We start from the raw sequence: 19,690 nt of genomic DNA on the forward strand, positions 1-19,690 counted from the left end.
TACCGCACCATTCACTGATCATCTGGTCATGAGACGAGCCCAGTTGCAAAGGGACTTGAGGATGGGAAAGGATCAACTAGTTTCAACCCCAGCTCCATCTGTTCTTTATTGGTAACACGACACATATGTTCTTAGTCTTTTGAGAGGGTTCAGCACACAACACCAACTATTAAGTCTTAATGAATAGTTAATTTCAAATAGTGTGTGAAAGGGGGTGAGCCAATGGCAAAGGTTCTTCCTCCAGAAAGAGCATTAAAAACATTGTTGTGCAAGATGAAATTACCTGAGCTAAAGAAGTTAAAACATACAAACTATGGATTGTACATGAAGTTGTCCCCTTCATCCAAGGACTGTTGCACAACAGAGCTTCCCCTTACTCTCGCCACCTCATGTGCCCTTCAAATGTTAGCCCTTGCACTAATAGGAAAACCTCACTGGATACAGTGGAACCTCTGTTTTCATATGTAATCCATTCCGGAAGTCCGTTCGACTTCCAAAACGTTCAAGAACTGAGGATCAAAGGGCTGTCAGCTAGTTCCATGGGGGAAAAAAGAGAAATGTGGCTCGGAAGCCATTCGACTTCCAAGGCGCATTTGAAAACAGAAGCATTCACTTCCAGGTTTTTGGCGAAATGTTCGGCAACCGAGACATGCGAAAACCAAGGTCTGATTGTATTTCAAGGTGCTTAAAACATTTATTCCTTGAATATTTTAATGCAGTTATCTATATGTATTTAAATATATGTAACTTTGAATCATTTTTATGTAGCTAAAAAGCAGTTGAGATGCCTGTGTTTAGAATTTTGGCTGACAAGCTTTAACATTTCTTGGGGTTATGATTCACTCAGTTAAAAATGAGATTAGGGAAGCACAAAGAGGTGTTTGCTGCTGAGAAGCAGATGGTAAGTAACAAAAGGCACTTCCCCAGTAGAGCCCAGGGAAATTCTGAAGTCAAGGAAATGAACAGTTTCACATAAGACTTTAGTAGAATGCTCTTCTTAAAATAGATATTACTTCCCAAGATGATTTTACCAAAGGTCACCATAAGGGACTGTATTCTATATTTCAAAGACTGCTCTAACACAAGTAGTAGGTACTTGACTTTAATGATGGACAGGCTGGCTGAATGGAGTATATGTTAGTCAGCTTCATTCAACCTGTGTGTGTCAATGCCATCCTGCCGTTCCTCTCAAAGCAAATTGCCATTAATAAAACAATATGATGCAGTGAATCTATGCTGATTGCTGAATATCCACCACTATCACCCCTTCTCCTATGCAAGGCAATATGAGATCTCTCCTCCCTCTCTCTCCCAGTGAGAAGGATGTGTATCACCAATAGGCTGTGGTGGTGGACAGAAGGTCACATCCACTAATGACCCTTGTGGTAACAGACTCCTTGTTGGAAAGGTGGCATTCACCGCCCCCTAATGTTTCCTGGACATTTGTGCTCTTTTCCCACATTCCATTCCTCTATACAAGTCAATTGAGAGATCTCTTTCTCTCCCAGGGAGAAGAGGATGCACCCCAAAAAATTTGTGATGGTGAGGAGAAGCCCATCCACAGCAGTGACCCTTGGGGTAACAGGGTGCACACTGGGAAGTGTGAAATTTTCCCCAACCTAGTCTTTCCTAGGGATCCATGTTCTATTTCGCTCCCACCCCCTGATTACTATTGTACTCATCACAAAAGAGCAACGTGTGTCCTTGGTGAACTACTGTAGCTATGGTTCTGATATTTGGTAGGCTTCATCCCCAAAGAAGAGATGCCCATGCCTACAAAATTTGGCAAAAAAATAAGAAACCTTTTATTTTTATAATTGATATATATCAAGCCTTTACACAGAAACCCCCATTATAGTGATTTGGAAGCCAGCATTTTGTTTTGAAAAGATCTGCTTCAGTCCCAGATAATGAATCAAATTGAAAGACATAAGAGTGGTTCTGAAATAGACTGGGCTGCTGCCCAGTGCTGTGTTTACAAGTCAAATGTTGCGGCCAGTGTGCTTTCTCTCTCAGCTGTCATGTCAGCTGATATCTTCTGACCATATAATCTTAGCATTTTCTTTATCATCTATGATGTAAGCAAGCAAGAGCAGACTTGGGTGCTGTGTGAGAGACAGAGAAGAAGAGAGAGAATGAATGTTTTATTTACACAAGCCCAGAAAAGCACTCAGTGATGCTGCCAGTGCGTCCACACAAGATATGCTTCCCCAGTAAGTCACAGCTGAAACAAGGCAATATGGACATTAAAAGCAGCACATAAAGAGGAACATATTCACCAAAGGGGAAGTGATTCATAATTTGTTTTCACTTTGCAGGGTGTGAATAACATTGCTTGTTTCCTGCGGAATGTCTGAGGTACAAGACACGATAAAATGGGGATCTGGTGCAAATGCAAATAGTGTTGAAATAAAATAATCTAGGAAATATTATTAAATTGCTATTTCCAAAGTGTGGACAATTTGCATGCAAATCTATTATGCAGAGAGCCAAATAACAACCAATTGCTAGATGAATTGTGGTGTTTAGCTGTATTCTGTTCAGCTGGTTTTCTCATATATAATTTCAAATCTTGGTTGTTGTTTTTAGATCATTTGAAAAATTGCCAACCATGACATTAATATTTGCAATATTTTCTGTATGACAGTGATCTAGGAGCAGCCATTTTCATCCCTCCATCTATGGTGATACAAATACTAGCTTCACAATGTGTTTTCCTTCCCAACATACAAAACACTTAAGATTCCCAGGGGGCTATTTAATGACTGCAGGCAAGAAATGAACTGCTGGGATCATCATCAACAAGTAATATGACTCTCTTTAAAACCAGAGAGAATAAGAGACAAGCAGAGACAAAATGCACACCCACACATAACACAATGTCTTGAATCAATGTGACCACCAGTCTACGATCTTTCCACTCATTCTTACCATTATTTTGCTAGGACCTTACGATACCTGAAATGCATTTGGCTTTTCCAGTGGGTGTACCAAGGGTTTGAAAGCCCCTCCCTAAGGCTTTTGACCAGCTTTGGTGACTGTTGTTGCTTTATGGATGGATGTTTTTTGGTTTTGATCATTGATCCAATATTGTACTGTTACTTTGTTAAGGCACCTTGAATGCCTAATTTGAGAAGGTGAGTGTGTGTGGTTAATCTCATAGAAATAAATAGTTAAAAAAACCTGCTGCACATTCAATTCTATTTCAGCTCTAGTGGCAATCTCTGCCCTGTAATCCAGGCCCTTTCCAATATGAATACGCCCCATCAATTTCATTCTCCTCCATTTCTCAGGGTATATATTAGCAGTCATTTCTTACTGTTAAATTTTATTTTTACGCTTATAATTAAACTCCTGTTCTGAACATTGGCAGCATGAGAGATGATATTCATTTGTTCTGCAGAAGTGTCAAAAAAACACAGCACATGTGTATTTATTTCTCTGCCACAAGGACCAGGAGCACAAGGGAATGGCTTACTGATTGGTCCTCAGGGCTACAGTCATACAAATAGTGAGAAGAGGTCATTGCTATCAGAGCTGCTAATATCACATAAGTATTGGACCTGCATATGGAGGCAGCAGTGATATCATTTTCTCCCTATTTCATTGGGAGAAGGCAAGTTGGGTGCAATTTCTCATAGGTAGAGCAAGCCCAAAGCTATTAATTTCTTCTTCTTCTGACCTTCCAAACAGTTCATGGACAAACCAACTGGGAATTCAATGAAATGTTTCTTATTACTCTTGCACATGTTCATGAAACCTGCAGAAATTTCATTTCCATTTCCTAATCTCAGCCAGTCACTTACAATAGTGGAAGTTAGCCTGCATGAATCCACTGGTAAGATATGAAGGACTTCAACTAGTATAAATCTAGTTGCATGCTTCAGATTTACTGAGCTGGATGATACTGGGGTCCCCTAGTCTCAACCAAGGGAAACTAATACCCCTTTCTTTTTGTTACACAGCTCAACATTTTCTAATTAAAAGTAGAACCATCAAACCGGCATGCTATTGAACAAACATCCTGAACAGTTTGTTGAACATACCTGATGAAGAGTATATTGTAGTTGCTGTATTTACATCGACTTCAACCAAAGATCTACAGTTTGATTCAGACAAGGAACCAACGACTGTCACAGGTGCTATGCTGGGATGCCGTAAAGCAGCTTTCAGGGGAGCTATGTTGTTGTACTGGACAGATGACATGCATCCTATGAACCCAAAGGAGTTTGCTTTGGAGACTTCTGGATCTAGTCCCTGGCTATCTGTAAAATGCAAAGAAAACTGAGGTTATTTTGCTTGCTTTTTGTATATAAAAGAAAAGAAAAAGCATTTGAGATAAGTGAGTTTAACCACATCCAGTGCTATTTTTCTGGAAAAAGAGGTGTGTGAGTTCAGCATCAACACCTCCCTTGTTCTCTGATAATGCCAGTGGTACCCACCTGAGAGGTGCCAGAACTGAGCTGGCGAGTTCCAGCTGAAAAAAAGCACTGACCACATCTGCTATCATAAGGAGTTCTACTGTTTGATAGTCACCACTTCTGCTTAGAGAAATAGCACAGCTAGCCTTCTCCTTGGTGAGGGTGGGATGTGCAAAACAATCAACATAAATGCATAATGTAAAACCTGGAATAATGCTTCTAGTCCCCCAAATTAGGACTATATGAACATAATCAGTTGGAGTTAAGTTTCATATGACCTAACATCAGCAGTCTGGGATAGCCAATGAAGGGCCCTCCAGATGTTGTGGGGCTATCAACCCCCACAGTCAGTGCCTGCTCGAGATTTGTTTTCCGTGGCAACTGCTGACTCTGGAATGAAGGAATGGGTTTTTACATAACCTATCCTTGATGTCTCTGATAACGGCTATACTTTCCCCCTGCTGATTCACGGCTATGCTCCTGCTTGTGCTATTATGGCTGTCCCCATTATTTAAGACAGGATGTAAGTGAAAAAGGAAACCTTCACTCTTGAAAGATCTGGAAAAGGGAAATACACTTTAAAAACCAAGCTGTAAAGCTCAAAATGGGCCATGTTATTTTTAAAAATAAAACTAGTCTTCTGCAGCACCTCTAGACTATTTTTTCTCCCATTTCTCTTGGGGAGACAATCTCTTGTTCACCACTCTTACAGCAATATCCTATGCATGTTTACTCTGAAACACAAAATCAAAGAAATCTCTTGGAGGTGGTGACTCTGTAAGATGACTTATAGATGCAAGAGAGCATTGACACTTGCAAAGTGCAGTGCTCCAATAATGAAGGTGCCACCTTGGATGAAGATGATGTTATTATCACTGGGACTCCAAAGCCACTGACCTTTCCTTTTGCAATAACCCATTCCAGGATATTTAATAACCATAAGTTTTCAGGGGGCTAAAGTTTTACATATTAATTCAAATTCAGCACCTCTGGCTCCATGGTGCCCTATAAGAGAATACCAATGGCAAAGAGGTGAAAATGCCACTGCCTAAGATGTCATGTTCATTTGCTGCTACAGCCTGGGGGTGTGCGAAGCATTAATCATTCACACCCCATTCTTATTAATCACTCACAAACTCACTGACCTCACTGCCCTTATGCAATCACAGAACATTGCAGCTGTAGGCTGGACCACTGGAGGGAGAAAGCCCAGGCAGAATCCGCTTTCTAAAGACACATATAAAGACCAACAGATTTATTGTGGCACCAGCTTTTTATTGTGCTTATTTTTATAATGTTATGTTACTATAAATCTGTTTGTTTTTAATGTGGCACACGACTCTTCGAGAGTTTGTTGCAACAAGCTAGCATTGCTGAAGTTTTTGAAGGATTTCTTCTCTTTTGGTGGCCCTTCCTTATCAGAATGTTGCTACATATGTCTCTAAACAGATTTAAGCAGGATGTTTCTTTAGATAAACCATTTTTAAAAGTATACTGAGGGCTACTGACCACATCATAGGCAAACATTAAAGCTCAGGAGCATGGATACAGGAAATGTGTGTGTTGTTTAGATTGTTAAACATGTCCAGTTCTGGGCACCACAGTTCAAGAAGGACACTGACAAACTGGAACGTGTCCAGAGGAGGGCAACCAAAATGGTCAAAGGCCTGGAAACAATGCCTTATGAGGAACGGCTAAGGGAGCTGGGCATGTTTAGCCTGGAGAAGAGGAGGTTAAGGGGTGATATGATAGCCATGTTCAAATATATAAAAGGATGTCACATAGAGGAGGGAGAAAGGTTGTTTTCTGCTGCTCCAGAGAAGCGGACACAGAGCAATGGTTCCAAACTACAAGAATGAAGATTCCACCTAAACATTAGGAAGAACTTCCTGACAGTAAGGGCCATTTGACAGTGGAATTTGCTGCCAAGGAATGTGGTGGAGTCTCCTTCTTTGGAGGTCTTTAAGCAGAGGCTTGACAACCATATGTCAGGAGTGCTCTGATGGTGTTTCCTGCTTGGCAGGGGGTTGGACTCGATGGCCCTTGTGGTCTCTTCCAACTCTAGGATTCTATGATTCTATGATAATGGGCATGGCAACAAATAGCTAAAGGTAAAGGTAAAGGACGTTTGAGTCCAGTCAAAGGTGACTATGGGGTTGCGGCACTCATCTCGCTTCAGGCCAAGGGAGCCGGCATTTGTCCACAGACAGCTTTCTGGGTCATGTGGCCAGCATGACTAAGCCACTTCTGGCACAACGGAACACTGTGTTGGAAACCAGACTGCACAGAAACACCATTTACCTTTCCACCACAGCGGTACCTATTTATCTACTTGCACTGGCATGCTTTCGCACTGCTAGGTAGGCAGGAGCTGGGACAGAGCAATGGGAGCTCACCCCGTTGTTCAGATTCAAACCGCTGACCTTCTGATCAGCAAGCCCAAGAGGCTCAGTGATTTAGACCAAGCGCCACCTGCATACCCTTGTCTGAACATGACCCACACTAAGGAGCACTGACAGGAGCCTTAACCATCTGGTCACTTCACATTCTTCCCAAGCCTTTTGTAGAAAGTTTGAGCATTGACTGAAATCAGACTAGAAGCACTTTCCATAGTTCCTTATTGGGAAAGCTGTATGCCTAGCAGAATGAAGTTCCAGTGCAAATAGTAGGTTTGGTATGCCCACCCAATACAAATTAATAATATAATAGCTAGACTTCATACTGCCCTTTCCAACTGGTGACTGCAGATCCCTGCCTGGCTCACTCACAAATTAGAAGAGAGAGGCATAGTAATTAGCAATGAATTTCTGCACTGGAGCACACAAGCCAGGCAAACAATCAGCCTCAGGCATACTTGTTTCCGAGCACAGCCACTAAACATAAAATTGGGTCCTTGGGGCTCTGTGGGAAGTGAGTCTGCAATTAGAAGGCACACTGGCCATATCCTCAGTACCGCTGTGGGGAGCAAAAATACAAATGGTTCTGAGTTTGTTCCTCATTCTTTAAAGGTGGGTGCAGACTAGGGCAGGGCAAATTGGTCACTTTTAGTTTCTCTCAATTTCTCATTGTTTCAGTCTTAACTTCAGACTTCCACATTGCATTAGCAATGCAATTTAAAAACAAAAAGTCCTCATGAAAATTTATCCCAATACACACATTTTTTGCAAGGAATTTTCCCCAGTTCATTTTTTTCTCTTTGTTATTTTCACCAATATCTTTATGCACATTTAACCATAGTAAATACAGTTTTGTACACACTACATGGCTGGAGGACAGCATTGCAAAATCTGGAGAAGTGCAAATTTTGAAGGATGGCTATGTTTCAGAATATGTGAATTAAAGTTCACCTTTAAATGTGAACCAAATTTCTCCCTCATCACTAAGTCAGTGCAGCATCTTTCTATGAAAACTGATTCCAGTCATATTTGAATGAGGCATAATTATGTACACATGTGTGCATTAAACCCACACAGAGATAAGATGCTTCTCAGAAGAGGGAAAAAGACTCAGAGTCATCAGCTTTCCTGGAAAGTGCTGCAATGAAGCCACAGCTACAAAATGACCATCTAAGAATCACAAAAATAACAGCTCATGAGGAGATTTGCTTTGCCTATCTAGTTTTAGCACTTCCCCTTTTTAGTGTGAAATCGTATACCTCTGAATGTACTTAGGTTTCAAGATGCCGGGTTTCCTTGTTAAACTGTACACAAAAGCCACACATTCCTTGTGGCCTTTTAAACTGTGGGTGGGGGTACTGTTTTTATTTGTTACTATGTTATGTATTTTTGAGCTTTTATACTGTAAACCACCCTGTGACCCTCAGATTAAGGGTGGTATAGAAATTTAATAAATAAATAAAATTAAACAAATCACTCTCAAGTCAATCCCTTTCAACTCTACAATTCAATGATTCTATGAAACCAGCATAAGATTTGAATGTTAGGGTGTTTCTGCACCCTTAAAAAGGCAAGTTGATGTGTGTGTGTGGGGGGGGAGAGAATAGGCATACAATAAGTTGGTGCTAGCATCATATCCGCCTGGTGCCTCCAAAGCGGAAGCAGTTAGTTATCTTTCCTGCCCTCACTAAGAAACCATATTTCTCTGATCAAAATCAAAATGGTCTTAGGTGTGAGTCACATTCCAGATATAGCTGACAGTTAGCTTAATAAGTCGTTGATGAAGATCAGGCTACACCAAACTTACTGAAATTAACTGAAATTAGCAGCCCTTTGAACAGTAAAGTAACATGCTCCAAGTATAGTATTTGGGCTTTTATCACACATCACCATCACTTCACAAAAACTCTTGACAAGTTTCTGCTGAGTATAATGCGCACATGCGAACACTCATTTTTGCCCACACATTTCTTGAACATCCTGGGAGAATGGGTGTTTTAAAGTCTAAAGAAGATAGTGCTATGAAGAGGGAACTTGAAAATTTTTGTTCAAACTCAAAAGTCATCTGTGCGACCCTTGCAAAGCAAAGTGTCAAAACATGATCGCTCCCATTTTATTTTCATTTTGTTTTTTTAATCACCATGTGGAATACTGTAATAAGAAAAGACTTGATGGATGCAACATAATGGGGAGCTGTAGATGCCAAACAAAGGAATGCAAGATTCTTTTGATAGAAGACAGCTGCAGTCAATTGAGAGAGCAACTTTTCAGGCTAAAAATAAAGCGGCAAGAGAGAATCTCAAGGGGGAAGAGGGCGGAGACTTTGCAACCTTCCATTTCGACAATGTTCCCTAAAGAGATCCTATAGATGCTCTCTGGAGAGTAACACAAGACACAGCAATTAAGTAATATTACTGTGCAAACTCTATTTCTGAAAATAGTAGCAATCTCCAGAGGTGGATGTAGAATGTTTTTCTCTCAACGTTAAGTGACTTTCCCCCCACTCAGCTCATGCCGAGATCCATGTAGGTTTGTTCTATGGAGAATGAACTTTGCCAGGAAGCTGGCTATGGTCTAGCTTGTCACGTTCTCTGAGCAAACCAGGACTGGTAAGCCAGGAACAAACCTTGGCTTCTGCTTGTGGTTTGTTTGGAGAGAAGCAAACCAAAAACCAGAGACTGGATGACAAGCAAGCCCTAGCACCACAGCAGCAGGAGGAAGGATGGCACAGGAACTTTTGAACAACATGTACCAATATAAACTATGGTTTAATCTGCTGCACAAACCACAAGCTGGAACTAAAAAAACAAAGGGCACAATGAGTAATTCTTTGTTTCTGGGTGGGCAAGGAAAGTAGGGAATCAATTAAAAACAATCTGCATCTTTACGTGTTTGTGATAAAAAGCAGCCTATCTTCCTTGACATGATACTGATTTTGAAGAGTGAAGAAAGTAATAGATCCTCAAGGTGAGAGAAAGAGTTGAAAGGAAAGAAAGTTATGTTTTCCTTTGCTTTACAGAAAAATAAATAGATAATCTATGTATAAGCAAGCAAACTGAGCCCTGGGCCAGTTCAACATGATGATATATCAGGGCAAAGGTCATACAAATGTGCTACAACTATCTGCCTTCCTCTGCTGCCTTTCTGCAGAATATGGGAGGACAGGTGGGAAAAGAAGAAAAAGTGGTTGGGCCTGTTGGTGAACCTACCAAGTACTTCTTTGAAGTGGAATTCTTAAAAAGGCAGAAGACTGTGCTGCTGCCATGTAAGCACATGGATTAGTCTTTCATAGGGCCATGAATGATGAAAAACTGCCAAGAATGCTCAAACACAACAAAACAATTCCTTGGATCCCCCTGCAAACATGGGCATGAGATAGTCTGAAAACAAGAAACCAGAATGCTTTAAGCACTAACAAGCATTTATCAGCTCAGCTTTTTAAAGACAGAGCATACTTGAGGTCATACATAGATAGAAAAGGGAAAGAGATCTTTAGAGAAAACAGAACTACTTTTGAATTTATAAGGTCAAGATTAGGTAAGATTAGAAAACTGATACCTGTACAATGACATGCTTCCAAGCAAAAAAGGATATTAGGAAGAATATGTTGGAACTGCATGGGTTATGTTTGTATATATGTGCGTAAACATTTAATATGTAACACTCCATCTGAGGTCTGAAGTGGTACAGTACAGTAGCTGATACATCGTGCAAAATTGCTGATCATATGCTTTAGTGCTTGGGATGAGGTTAAGATTATTAAGGTGAGGGGGGGTGGGGTTAGAAGGTAAAATGTTCCATGAAATTAGAAAACTTTACAGCTCCTTTCAATTTCTTCACTAATGTCAGCCACCCAAACTCTGAAAAGCCCAAAACACAAACTGTACCATTAGAATATACAATGGGAAACAGAACAAAATGTTAATAAGGAATATTATAGGAAATAAACATGATGTGTTCTTTAGCCCTTCTTGGGATCACAGGTGTACTTCAAACCTTCATCCATTTAATGAGAGAGTAGGGATGTGAGATCACAACCAAGGCAGTCGCTGAATTGCAATGACAGCAATTCAGAAATCAACACATGGTCTTTTGAATAAGGAAAGTGCTTCTGTAGGAACTCAGCTCTGTAATTTCAAAATCTGTTATTTCATCAATACTGTTATTTTGGTGATTTTAGGTCATGCTTAAACAGCTACCGGAGAAATATCTGTGATTAGGGTTGTTTTATTTTATTCTAGCTAGGGTGGACACATTTTCCCCTAGCTTATTTTCTTAAGCCTTTCACAATTTGGCAGTGACTTGTGTTCCATTCCACCCATTCTCTGATTTTCTTCATGAGAATTTCTGTAATTGATTTCAAAAATAAGCTTCTATTCATTCAGTGAACCTTTCCCTCGCAGGTAAGCTATGCACATGACTGACTGTGCACATTAAAAACCACCCCTTTATTATTGAAAGGAAAGCACAGTAGTTTAAAACTAAGCTCTTTTACCGTCCTTAAAAATTCCTAGATGAGAAATGCAAACGAAGGGAAAACAGATTGCCCGAAAGGAATGTAATTAATTTGAGGAAAAAGCCAGGCCGGTTTCATAAGTTTCACACCAATCCAGATAAGTAGAGCCACATCTTGAATGTGCATCCAGGAGTGGCTATAGATTTTAAAGCACTGAACAATGCCTGCTTGTTAACTTCAGTTTAATGGAGCCTCCAGCTAATCTATCAAGTGCTTTAACTAAAAGAAATGGTGGTGCATCGTGCACATAATTGCATGATTAAACAGAAGTGTGGGAAACTGTGTGGAAATTTTATCATTCTTTTACATGTTTAAAGATATGGAAATCACATGGGATGGTCTTGTGTTCCTTCCTAGAACAGAATAGCGAGCTTTCTGCAGTCAGGGGCGTCTTAAGCATATGCAGAACCAGGGTGCAAAGATCTGGCGCCCCCCCGGTTGCCCAAAGTTGTTGTTGACCTTTTTAAAGGGCAGACCAGCAAGGCGTGCACGGCAGAGGCTACAGCGGAGGAGTCTGAGGTGGCGGCAGCAGAAGCAGAGCAAGGCCGGGGCCAGGCACCTGGGGAGGGGGCAAGCAGAGCTGAGAGCAACAACAGTTGAGCCCGAGGCAGTGCCGGCGGTGACTGAGTGAAGCCAGGTGCCTCATGTGAGCAGCATGCACTTGCTGGGCCTCTCGACGGCCCACCTATCCCAGGCGTGCAAGAGGGCAGAGCCAGCCGGATGCCTCAGCACCTCAGTCGCCTGCAGTAGAAGAGCTAAGGTGCTCTGACGGACTCTGCTCTGCCTGGCAGCGGCTGTCGGCTCTTCCCAATTCCCAAACTCCGAATCTTGGCCCCAGACTCACGGCCTGGCACCCCTGAGAGCCCAGCACCTGGGTGCCCCGCTCCCCTAGCACCTATGGGTCAGGGTCAAAATATGAAACCAGCCATCCTTTTCTAGCATTAACTTCTTCACTGCCCATGTGATCTATTTTACCTTACATGAATTAACCTTTAATGCACAAAGTGTGAGAGAGGGCATTTTAATGTGCACAATGGCTTTATGTGCTTGGCTTACCTGCAAAATCAGGAGGAAATTGACAGACATTAATGACAGAAGAGGTCAAGCTGTATTCTTGGAAACCCAGACTGAAGGAATGGTGAAAATGGAACCTATCACTGTGGATCTGTGACCAGGCCCAGATAATTTAGAGACCCCAGATCCAAGATGGAATTTAGAGGAAAGGAATTTCAGAAGCATCTTAATTTGAGCCAGCATGCTGCAGAGGACTAAGTGTCAGACTACAATGGTTCCAAACCACAAGGCTAACTAGATGGCCTTGGACCAGTCCCATCTCTCAGCCTCACCTACCTCAAATGGTTGTTACGTGTAGGGTGGAGGTGGAGTACAACATATGCCACCTTGAATTCCATGAGAAGAAAGGCTTTTTTATGAATGCAATCATTTATAAAATGAATGAATGGCTAACAGTTAGAAATGCAAGAGGAGATGTGCAAAGGTGGCTCCAAAGGTAGAGATGAATGGTTATACAGAGAAAGATAGATAATTTGCACAAAACATTCTTGCGTCCTAAAGAATAAAAATGGATAGAATAAAATACAAAAATAGAACTGGAGCCCTTCTGATGCAGCAATGTAACCTGCAATTCTGTCGGCATTTTAAAAGAGTATTTTTGCAGTCATTATTTGTCTGTTCTAAAATTAGCAATAATCACAACTTCCCAAGAGGATCTGTAAGCCCAAGAAAATTGGCAAACTATGGATTTAATTCTTGCATTTTTTTAAAGTTCACAGGACACATAGCAATGGATTAAGGGCATTACTGAACACGATACACATCCTGTGCAGCTCCATTGAAGCAAGGATTTCCCACAGCTGTTGGACCAGTTCACTTTCAAGGCAGTTCCACGAACTAATTCGACAATTTATAGCACAGATTGTTGAAAACACGGGGAAGGGGTGGGAGTGACTTTATCACTGTAGTTCTATATAGTATTTCACAGTTTTCCTCAGTCTAGCCTCAAGGAAACCTAACACCTTTCTCTGAAAGATAAACTAGATGTATGCATAAGACGTGCATGTCATAATTCCAGCAAAATATCCTAAATCTCTTAGCAATGTGTATATGAACATACATGACTGCTGGCTGCACACATGTGAGTCCAGTTTCACATTTGTAGCATGCCAAAGTATGGGCTAGCCCACATAAGCTCATGCCTAAATACATCTGTTAGGCTGCAGTTCTCTAAAGGATTGCTCTAATCCTGTTGTTTTTGCATATATATATACATCTCCATAAATTGTCAGGAACGTCCTACACGTGAGTAGGAACCTGGCAGAGACACATGCCTGGCTGGCATGTTCTTTCCCTCCTGGATGGTTGTTCAGGAGCTTCAAAAGCTTTCTTCAGCCTGAACATCACAGTGACTGATACCAAGAGGCATCAGCACACTTAAGGATTCTGCAGAGTATTGGCAGTTCACGTGACGGACTCAGTAGCACAACTTTTTGGCTAAACTACGTTTATTTACATATACAGTGGTACCTCGGGTTAAGTACTTAATTCGTTCCGGAGGTCTGTCCTTAACCTGAAACTGTTCTTAACCTGAAGCACCACTTTAGCTAATGGGGCCTCCTGCTGCTGCCACACCGCCAGAGCACGATTTCTGTTCTCATCCTGAAGCAAAGTTCTTAACATGAAGCACTATTTCTGGGTTAGCGGAGTCTGTAACCTGAAGCGTATGCAACCCGAGGTACCACTGTAATACACTCAGAGCATCTTGACTCAGCTCCTTCCTCTTCAGCATCAAACAGCAAAGAGAAAGAACAAAGGAACAAACGCCCTACATCATGGAAGCACAGTCATACAAACATCCTGTCTCTGTCACTTCCCACTATGTGGAATGAAAACATACACCGTCATGTGATAAAAAACAATCCCATGACTGCAAGCACGGGGCAAGAATCCTATCACACAAACACACACACACACACACACACACACACACACACACGGTTTGTCTTGCAACCTGGGTGGAATCTACACCCATATAAAAAACATTCTGAAAATGTTTTTTTAAGCGTTTTTTTTAAAAAATACATTGAATTTTCTATTAGGCTCACCATCACCATCTAGTGTCACATTGTATATATTGTACTTTAAACATTTTGTTTGCAGCTGTATAGCTGAGTCCCTGGTTCCCAGTTTGTATGCCAGTGAGTGACTTCCCCCAATATAGACACAGGTCTGCTGCCCAAAAGACCCCTCATGTTTCCCTAGCCCTTCCCCAAGCAGCTTCCTTGTATGCTATCATCCCTAATCGCCACCCAACACCTTTTTATGAGGTTGTTTTTTCCTCTTTCACAGCGACATCTCTGAGCCTGTGTTATTTTTGCTAATACTTGGCTCAGACAAAACAGTGTCTCATCGCTCAGCAAGAGGTCCTGTATTTAGCTCTCATTGCTAGACATCTCTGAGATGTAAGCAGCATCTCTGCTAAGCACAGCTCAGCTAAAAGAGAGAGGCTGAAAATAGGGCAAGGCCATGTGTTACTCCAAACAATACAATTTGCATGCACAGTGTTGCCACTGACAAATCAGAAAGCCATCTGCGGTGCCTACCTGTGACTTTCCCCAAGGTCAGAGATTTGATGGCTCTGAAATCAGCCTCCAAGGAAAAGTTGTGCTTGACTTTGAGAACCTGGTCAATCTGAAAGGGAGGGGATCAATAAAAGTGATTCCATTATTACAGCACACAGAGAGACCTCTGATGAATCTATAGCACTAGCTCTGCTGCCGGAACACAAGTAATATCTGTCTCTGCTGGGCATCAGTTTCCAGGGACAGCAAAATAAATGCACCTTAATTCTACAGGAAAAGCTAAAAGGCATGACAAGGTGTCGTTACAGCAGGGTTTTCAAGAGAACTTCCCTGCGGGAATCTGTGTATAATATCTGACAAGTGGTTTGACCCCCGCAGAGAACTCAGAATGATTAATCTCTGATTGCAACGAGAACAACAAAAAGCATTTTGGGTAGATGTTTCTCATCCAGCTTTAGCCCCATTGGAGGAAAGGTATAACGGTGGATATAAGATTGAAATGTGACATGAAGCTTTGTCTGTAAGTTCAGGAAAAAAAGCTGGCCCATCTAGTGTATAACATTAACTTTGTTTACACTGGTATGAGCCCAGTGGTGAGATGGATGAGAATGTGGAACTTGACTCAAAAATCTTCAAAAGGGTTTCTTTCTAGTGCCTATGATATGATTTTATAAACAGCAAAACTGGATCAACCCAACACGGGGTTCCTCTGAAGCAAACTTTCCAAATTTTTGACAACAACAAGACTTTAAGAGCAGCTCACTGGCTCATAGGACTTCCCTCCATCTGGCATTTTTATAATTCATTTGCCAGGTGGCTTTGAGAAGTTGCAGATCAGCTGTCTTGTGGCTGGATTACACCACAATGAATGTTTCATAGAACAGCAGCCCATATATACAAGAAAATAAAGACATACACGATACATATTGTGTCAGAATTCAGATCTTCATTACAGTTCATCAGTCTTCCCTTTTGTTTATATCCAAACAAGGAATCATTATAACAACAGCTCACAATTAGTTTTGCTAATTGCAAATTCTCTAATTTGCAATCAAGGGAACTAAAGCACAAGCATTGTATTTTGAGGAAGTGTGTTCAAAAGTTCTTAGCACAAATTTGAACAGAACCCATATCTATTGAATTGTGCTTATTCTCTGAGCCCAGGATTCTTCAAATGCAATGTGAACCTTCTTACAGAGGTAGGAATGGCTCATCAGAGGGGTAAACTCGTTTCTGATTTCCCTACTCTGCCCACAACTTCTGTAGGATTTAAATGAGCCACGAAGCTAATTGTTCCTACCTTTCCTATATTAGGGCGCATCTATCTACACTGATCCATGATATGGGGTGTTTGTTTCTTCCTGAATGTTTTGCTTGACCTTCTTTTGGGTCTCTCCTGTATCTGTAATCAAGCCATGCACAACGCAGTCCTGCTCAAACTTGGGCAAGAGCTCAGTAGCCCTTGCCCTAGTTATACTTCAAATCATGTCCATCCCTTCTTATGAAGAAGCTGGAAAACACATTTAATGTATTATGTTTCATCAAGTTTGACAGGTGAGGGAGGAAAAGAGAAAGAAAGAAAGTTGCAATCCTTCCCCCAACTCCACTTTCCTTTCTCTCCATCTTCAACCTCCATTCCATCACTGATGCTATTGCCTCATACACAGCAAGAGAGAGGCTTGGCCTTCTTCAAAGAGGTCCTTGCCATCTGCTCTCAACCTTTTTATTTTAGAAGGAGAGGGAATGTACTGGAGCTCTCATTAGGAGAGGGAGGAGGTGCAGTTAGCCTCTCTTCCACAGGGTACATGTTGGTGGTGACCAGGTCACCCATTATCTTAGGGAGGGACAGGATTTGCCCTTACAAATGAACATCTCCCTCTGTTGGAATGATTGACAGTAGCCCTCTTCAGGTTCCCCACCCCACCCCACCCTGCATGGGTGGTCCCAACCCATGTTACTGCCACCTGTCCTGTAGTCCAGGTGACCACGCTACACATGCTGAAGCAACTTTGCTGAATCTTTTAAGTCAGTGTCCTAGAACCTCCTAGAACCCTATCTACACTGTCTTGGTTCCCTCAGAAGAAAGTTGGGGTATGAATGAATGAAATAAACAGAGAAACAACAACAAAATCTCCCCTGTTCATACTATAGTGTGACAGAATGATGAGACTTAATGTTGAGAATTTGCTTTTTAGAAACACGGACAGATTGCCATCAATTATGCTCCTCCTTTCCCCACTGAGGACAGTGAAACTGCAGGAAGATGGTGGATTGTAAAATATGGTGGGCAAATTTAGATACCTGAATAGTCAGCTCTCTTCCATCTCTATTTAGCTTTACATGGTGTAGCTCTCGGTTAGCAAAGTTTCCAGAATCAATAGTGAATATAAGGGATCTGTCCTTACTCAGTCTGTATCGGACTTGCAAGCTTCCTTAAAGAAGAAGAAGAAAAAAGGCAGGGAGAGAAAGATTTTGATCTTAAAAAGCATCCATAACTAAAACCATTCAACAAATTGCTATGAGGAAGCACAGAATAAATACAGACCACAGAAAGCTCCTGTGGAGAAAAAAGGACATTGGGCAAGAAGAAATAAGGTAGTTTGTGCACCAGTCATAGAGCTGCAGGTCTTCAAGGCTTCTGATGGAACTTCTACCAAACACTCCCATCAACAGAACCAAAGAGTTGGAAGTCTGAAATAAAACCTTTAAATAAAAGAATCCTCACAGATTCTAAGCAGTTCAAGCATCTGCATAATGGTGTGCTACAGGGAATGTCCTGGCAAAGGTGTGGGTTGAATTTATCTGCATGAACATGGTACTCATGAGATGCCTTCACTGCAAGCCAAACTCAGAGGTCAGGCCATGTATACCATGGCATCACTTCACCTACTTTGAGAAGGTTTGCAAATGAAGAAGAAGAAGAAGAAGAGTTTGGATTTGATATCCCGCCTTTCACTCCCTTTAAGGAGTCTCAAAGCGGCTAACATTCTCCTTTCCCTTCCTCCCCCACAACAAACACTCTGTGAGGTGAGTGGGGCTGAGAGACTTCAAAGAAGTGTGACTGGCCCAAGGTCACCCAGCAGCTGCATGTGGAGGAGCGGAGACGCGAACCCGGTTCCCCAGATTACGAGACTACCGCTCTTAACCACTAAGCCACACTGGCTCCCAATGATCAATGGACAAGATCAAACACCACACCAGCAGGCACAGATTAACCTATCTAACCTTTCCTTTGCAGCACCTCTGATCTCAATCTTCCAGAGCTTACCCATCTCCTGGATCCAGTTCCACCCCTCAGAAAACAGTGGGATAGACTTGTGAGTAAACACATATAGAGTTGTGGTGTTAAACTATGAATGAAACCAAATAAATCATGCAGCTCCTGGAATCCTGTGACTTTCAACGTTGCAATAAACCAAGTCAGCTTGTCTTGGCCAAATTTATACCCTTGGTTCATTATGTTGTACAAAGTTACAATCCCATTTAAACCATCATGATAAAGATGATCATTTTAGCTATCTTAGAACAATTCAGTATGCACTTAGAGGGGGAAAACTTGCAGAATTTAATTGTTTCATTTAAATACGAGACAGAAAGAGAAATGCATACACAAGGACTCTTTTGTGTATTCTTGGATTTAGATTTTCTAGTTGATTTGAGTTCTATGCCGCATTATGCCTCCAATAAGTGTATGTGCGCAATCTATTTTATTTTAATTTCTGTATAATTTCTGTCTCATAATTGTAATTAAAGCAATCACCAAATTATGGTTCTGGGAGCTTTATTACAGTCATGGGTTGCTTTGTCATCCTGTCTTTGGCTTTGTATATCAGCACACATGCAAGACACGGGATATTGCTTAAGCTACGTCTTGCTGCCAAGTTATTACCAAGCCAATTTCAGAAAATCGCTACCAGCTTATTTTGTAGCTCTACTAATTAAATATGAAATCAAGAAGTGTATTTCAAGATCATCAAAGCAGGGCTGGGCAAGTAGCTGCCTAGTGGCTAATTCTGACCTGCACAGCTTTTTAATCCGACTATGGGGATGTTCTACTCTCTTGCTTCAGCTATATGAAGGTGCTGGCCTTGGGTCTGAAGGCAGGGAAGAGCTGGATGGAGGCTAGTAAGCTGAGGCTGAATCCTGATAAGATGGAAGTGCTGTGGGTGGGCAGTTCCCATGTTTGGGAAGTAAATGTGCAACCTTTACTGGGAGGGGGTGAACAGGTGTATAGTCTGGAAGTACTCATGGATTCCAACTTATGGCCAGGAGTACCTAGGCCCAGTTTAGACTGATTAGACAGCTAGAACTCTTCCTAAGATTGGCATGGCCTGGGCTGGGTTGTCCATGCTGTGGTGACCTCCCATCTGGACTACTGCAATATGCTGCGTGTGGGGCTGCCCTTGAAGATGGTTTGGAGGCTGCTGCAGTGCTGAATGCAGCTGCTCGTCTGGTAAGTGGGGCTGCCTGATAGGACCATGTGCCACCTGTCCAGAAAGCACTGCACTGGTTGCCAATGAGCTACTGGGGCAAATTCAAGGTGCTAGTGTATAGAACCTTAAACAGCTCGTAACCCAACTGCCTAAAAGTGGTTTTCCCAGTATTGACCACTTTGGACCTGCAATCAGCAAGTGTTGCCTTGTTGGTGTTGGATTATAGCAAATACTTGAAAGTCACAATAAAATGCCACTAACAGCAAATGTATGGGGAGCTTAGAAGTGAGTAGTAGACCTGATGCATACAGAAATGCATTCCCTC

General features: G+C 41.8%; 1 protein-coding gene and 1 long non-coding RNA gene across 2 annotated transcripts in view; both read right to left on the bottom strand.

Annotated features, from left to right (window-relative positions):
* The window catches only part of LOC309337183, a 642,870-nt gene that overhangs the window by 16,404 nt on the left and 606,776 nt on the right, over positions 1–19,690 (bottom strand). The window lies entirely within an intron of this gene.
* CNTNAP5 (contactin associated protein family member 5) overlaps positions 1–19,690 on the bottom strand; it is a 305,914-nt gene that overhangs the window by 7,113 nt on the left and 279,111 nt on the right. Inside the window, exons 20-22 of the mRNA XM_081852594.1 lie at positions 17,234–17,364; positions 14,954–15,041; positions 4,047–4,265 (exon numbers count right to left, since the gene is read on the bottom strand). Coding sequence (XP_081708720.1) covers positions 4,047–4,265; positions 14,954–15,041; positions 17,234–17,364 — 438 coding nt within the window. The remainder of the gene's footprint in view (positions 1–4,046; positions 4,266–14,953; positions 15,042–17,233; positions 17,365–19,690) is intronic.

The sequence above is a fragment of the Podarcis erhardii genome (genome assembly GCF_964252035.2).
Source record: "Podarcis erhardii genome assembly, chromosome: 1".
NCBI classification, from domain to species: Eukaryota; Metazoa; Chordata; class Lepidosauria; order Squamata; family Lacertidae; genus Podarcis; species Podarcis erhardii.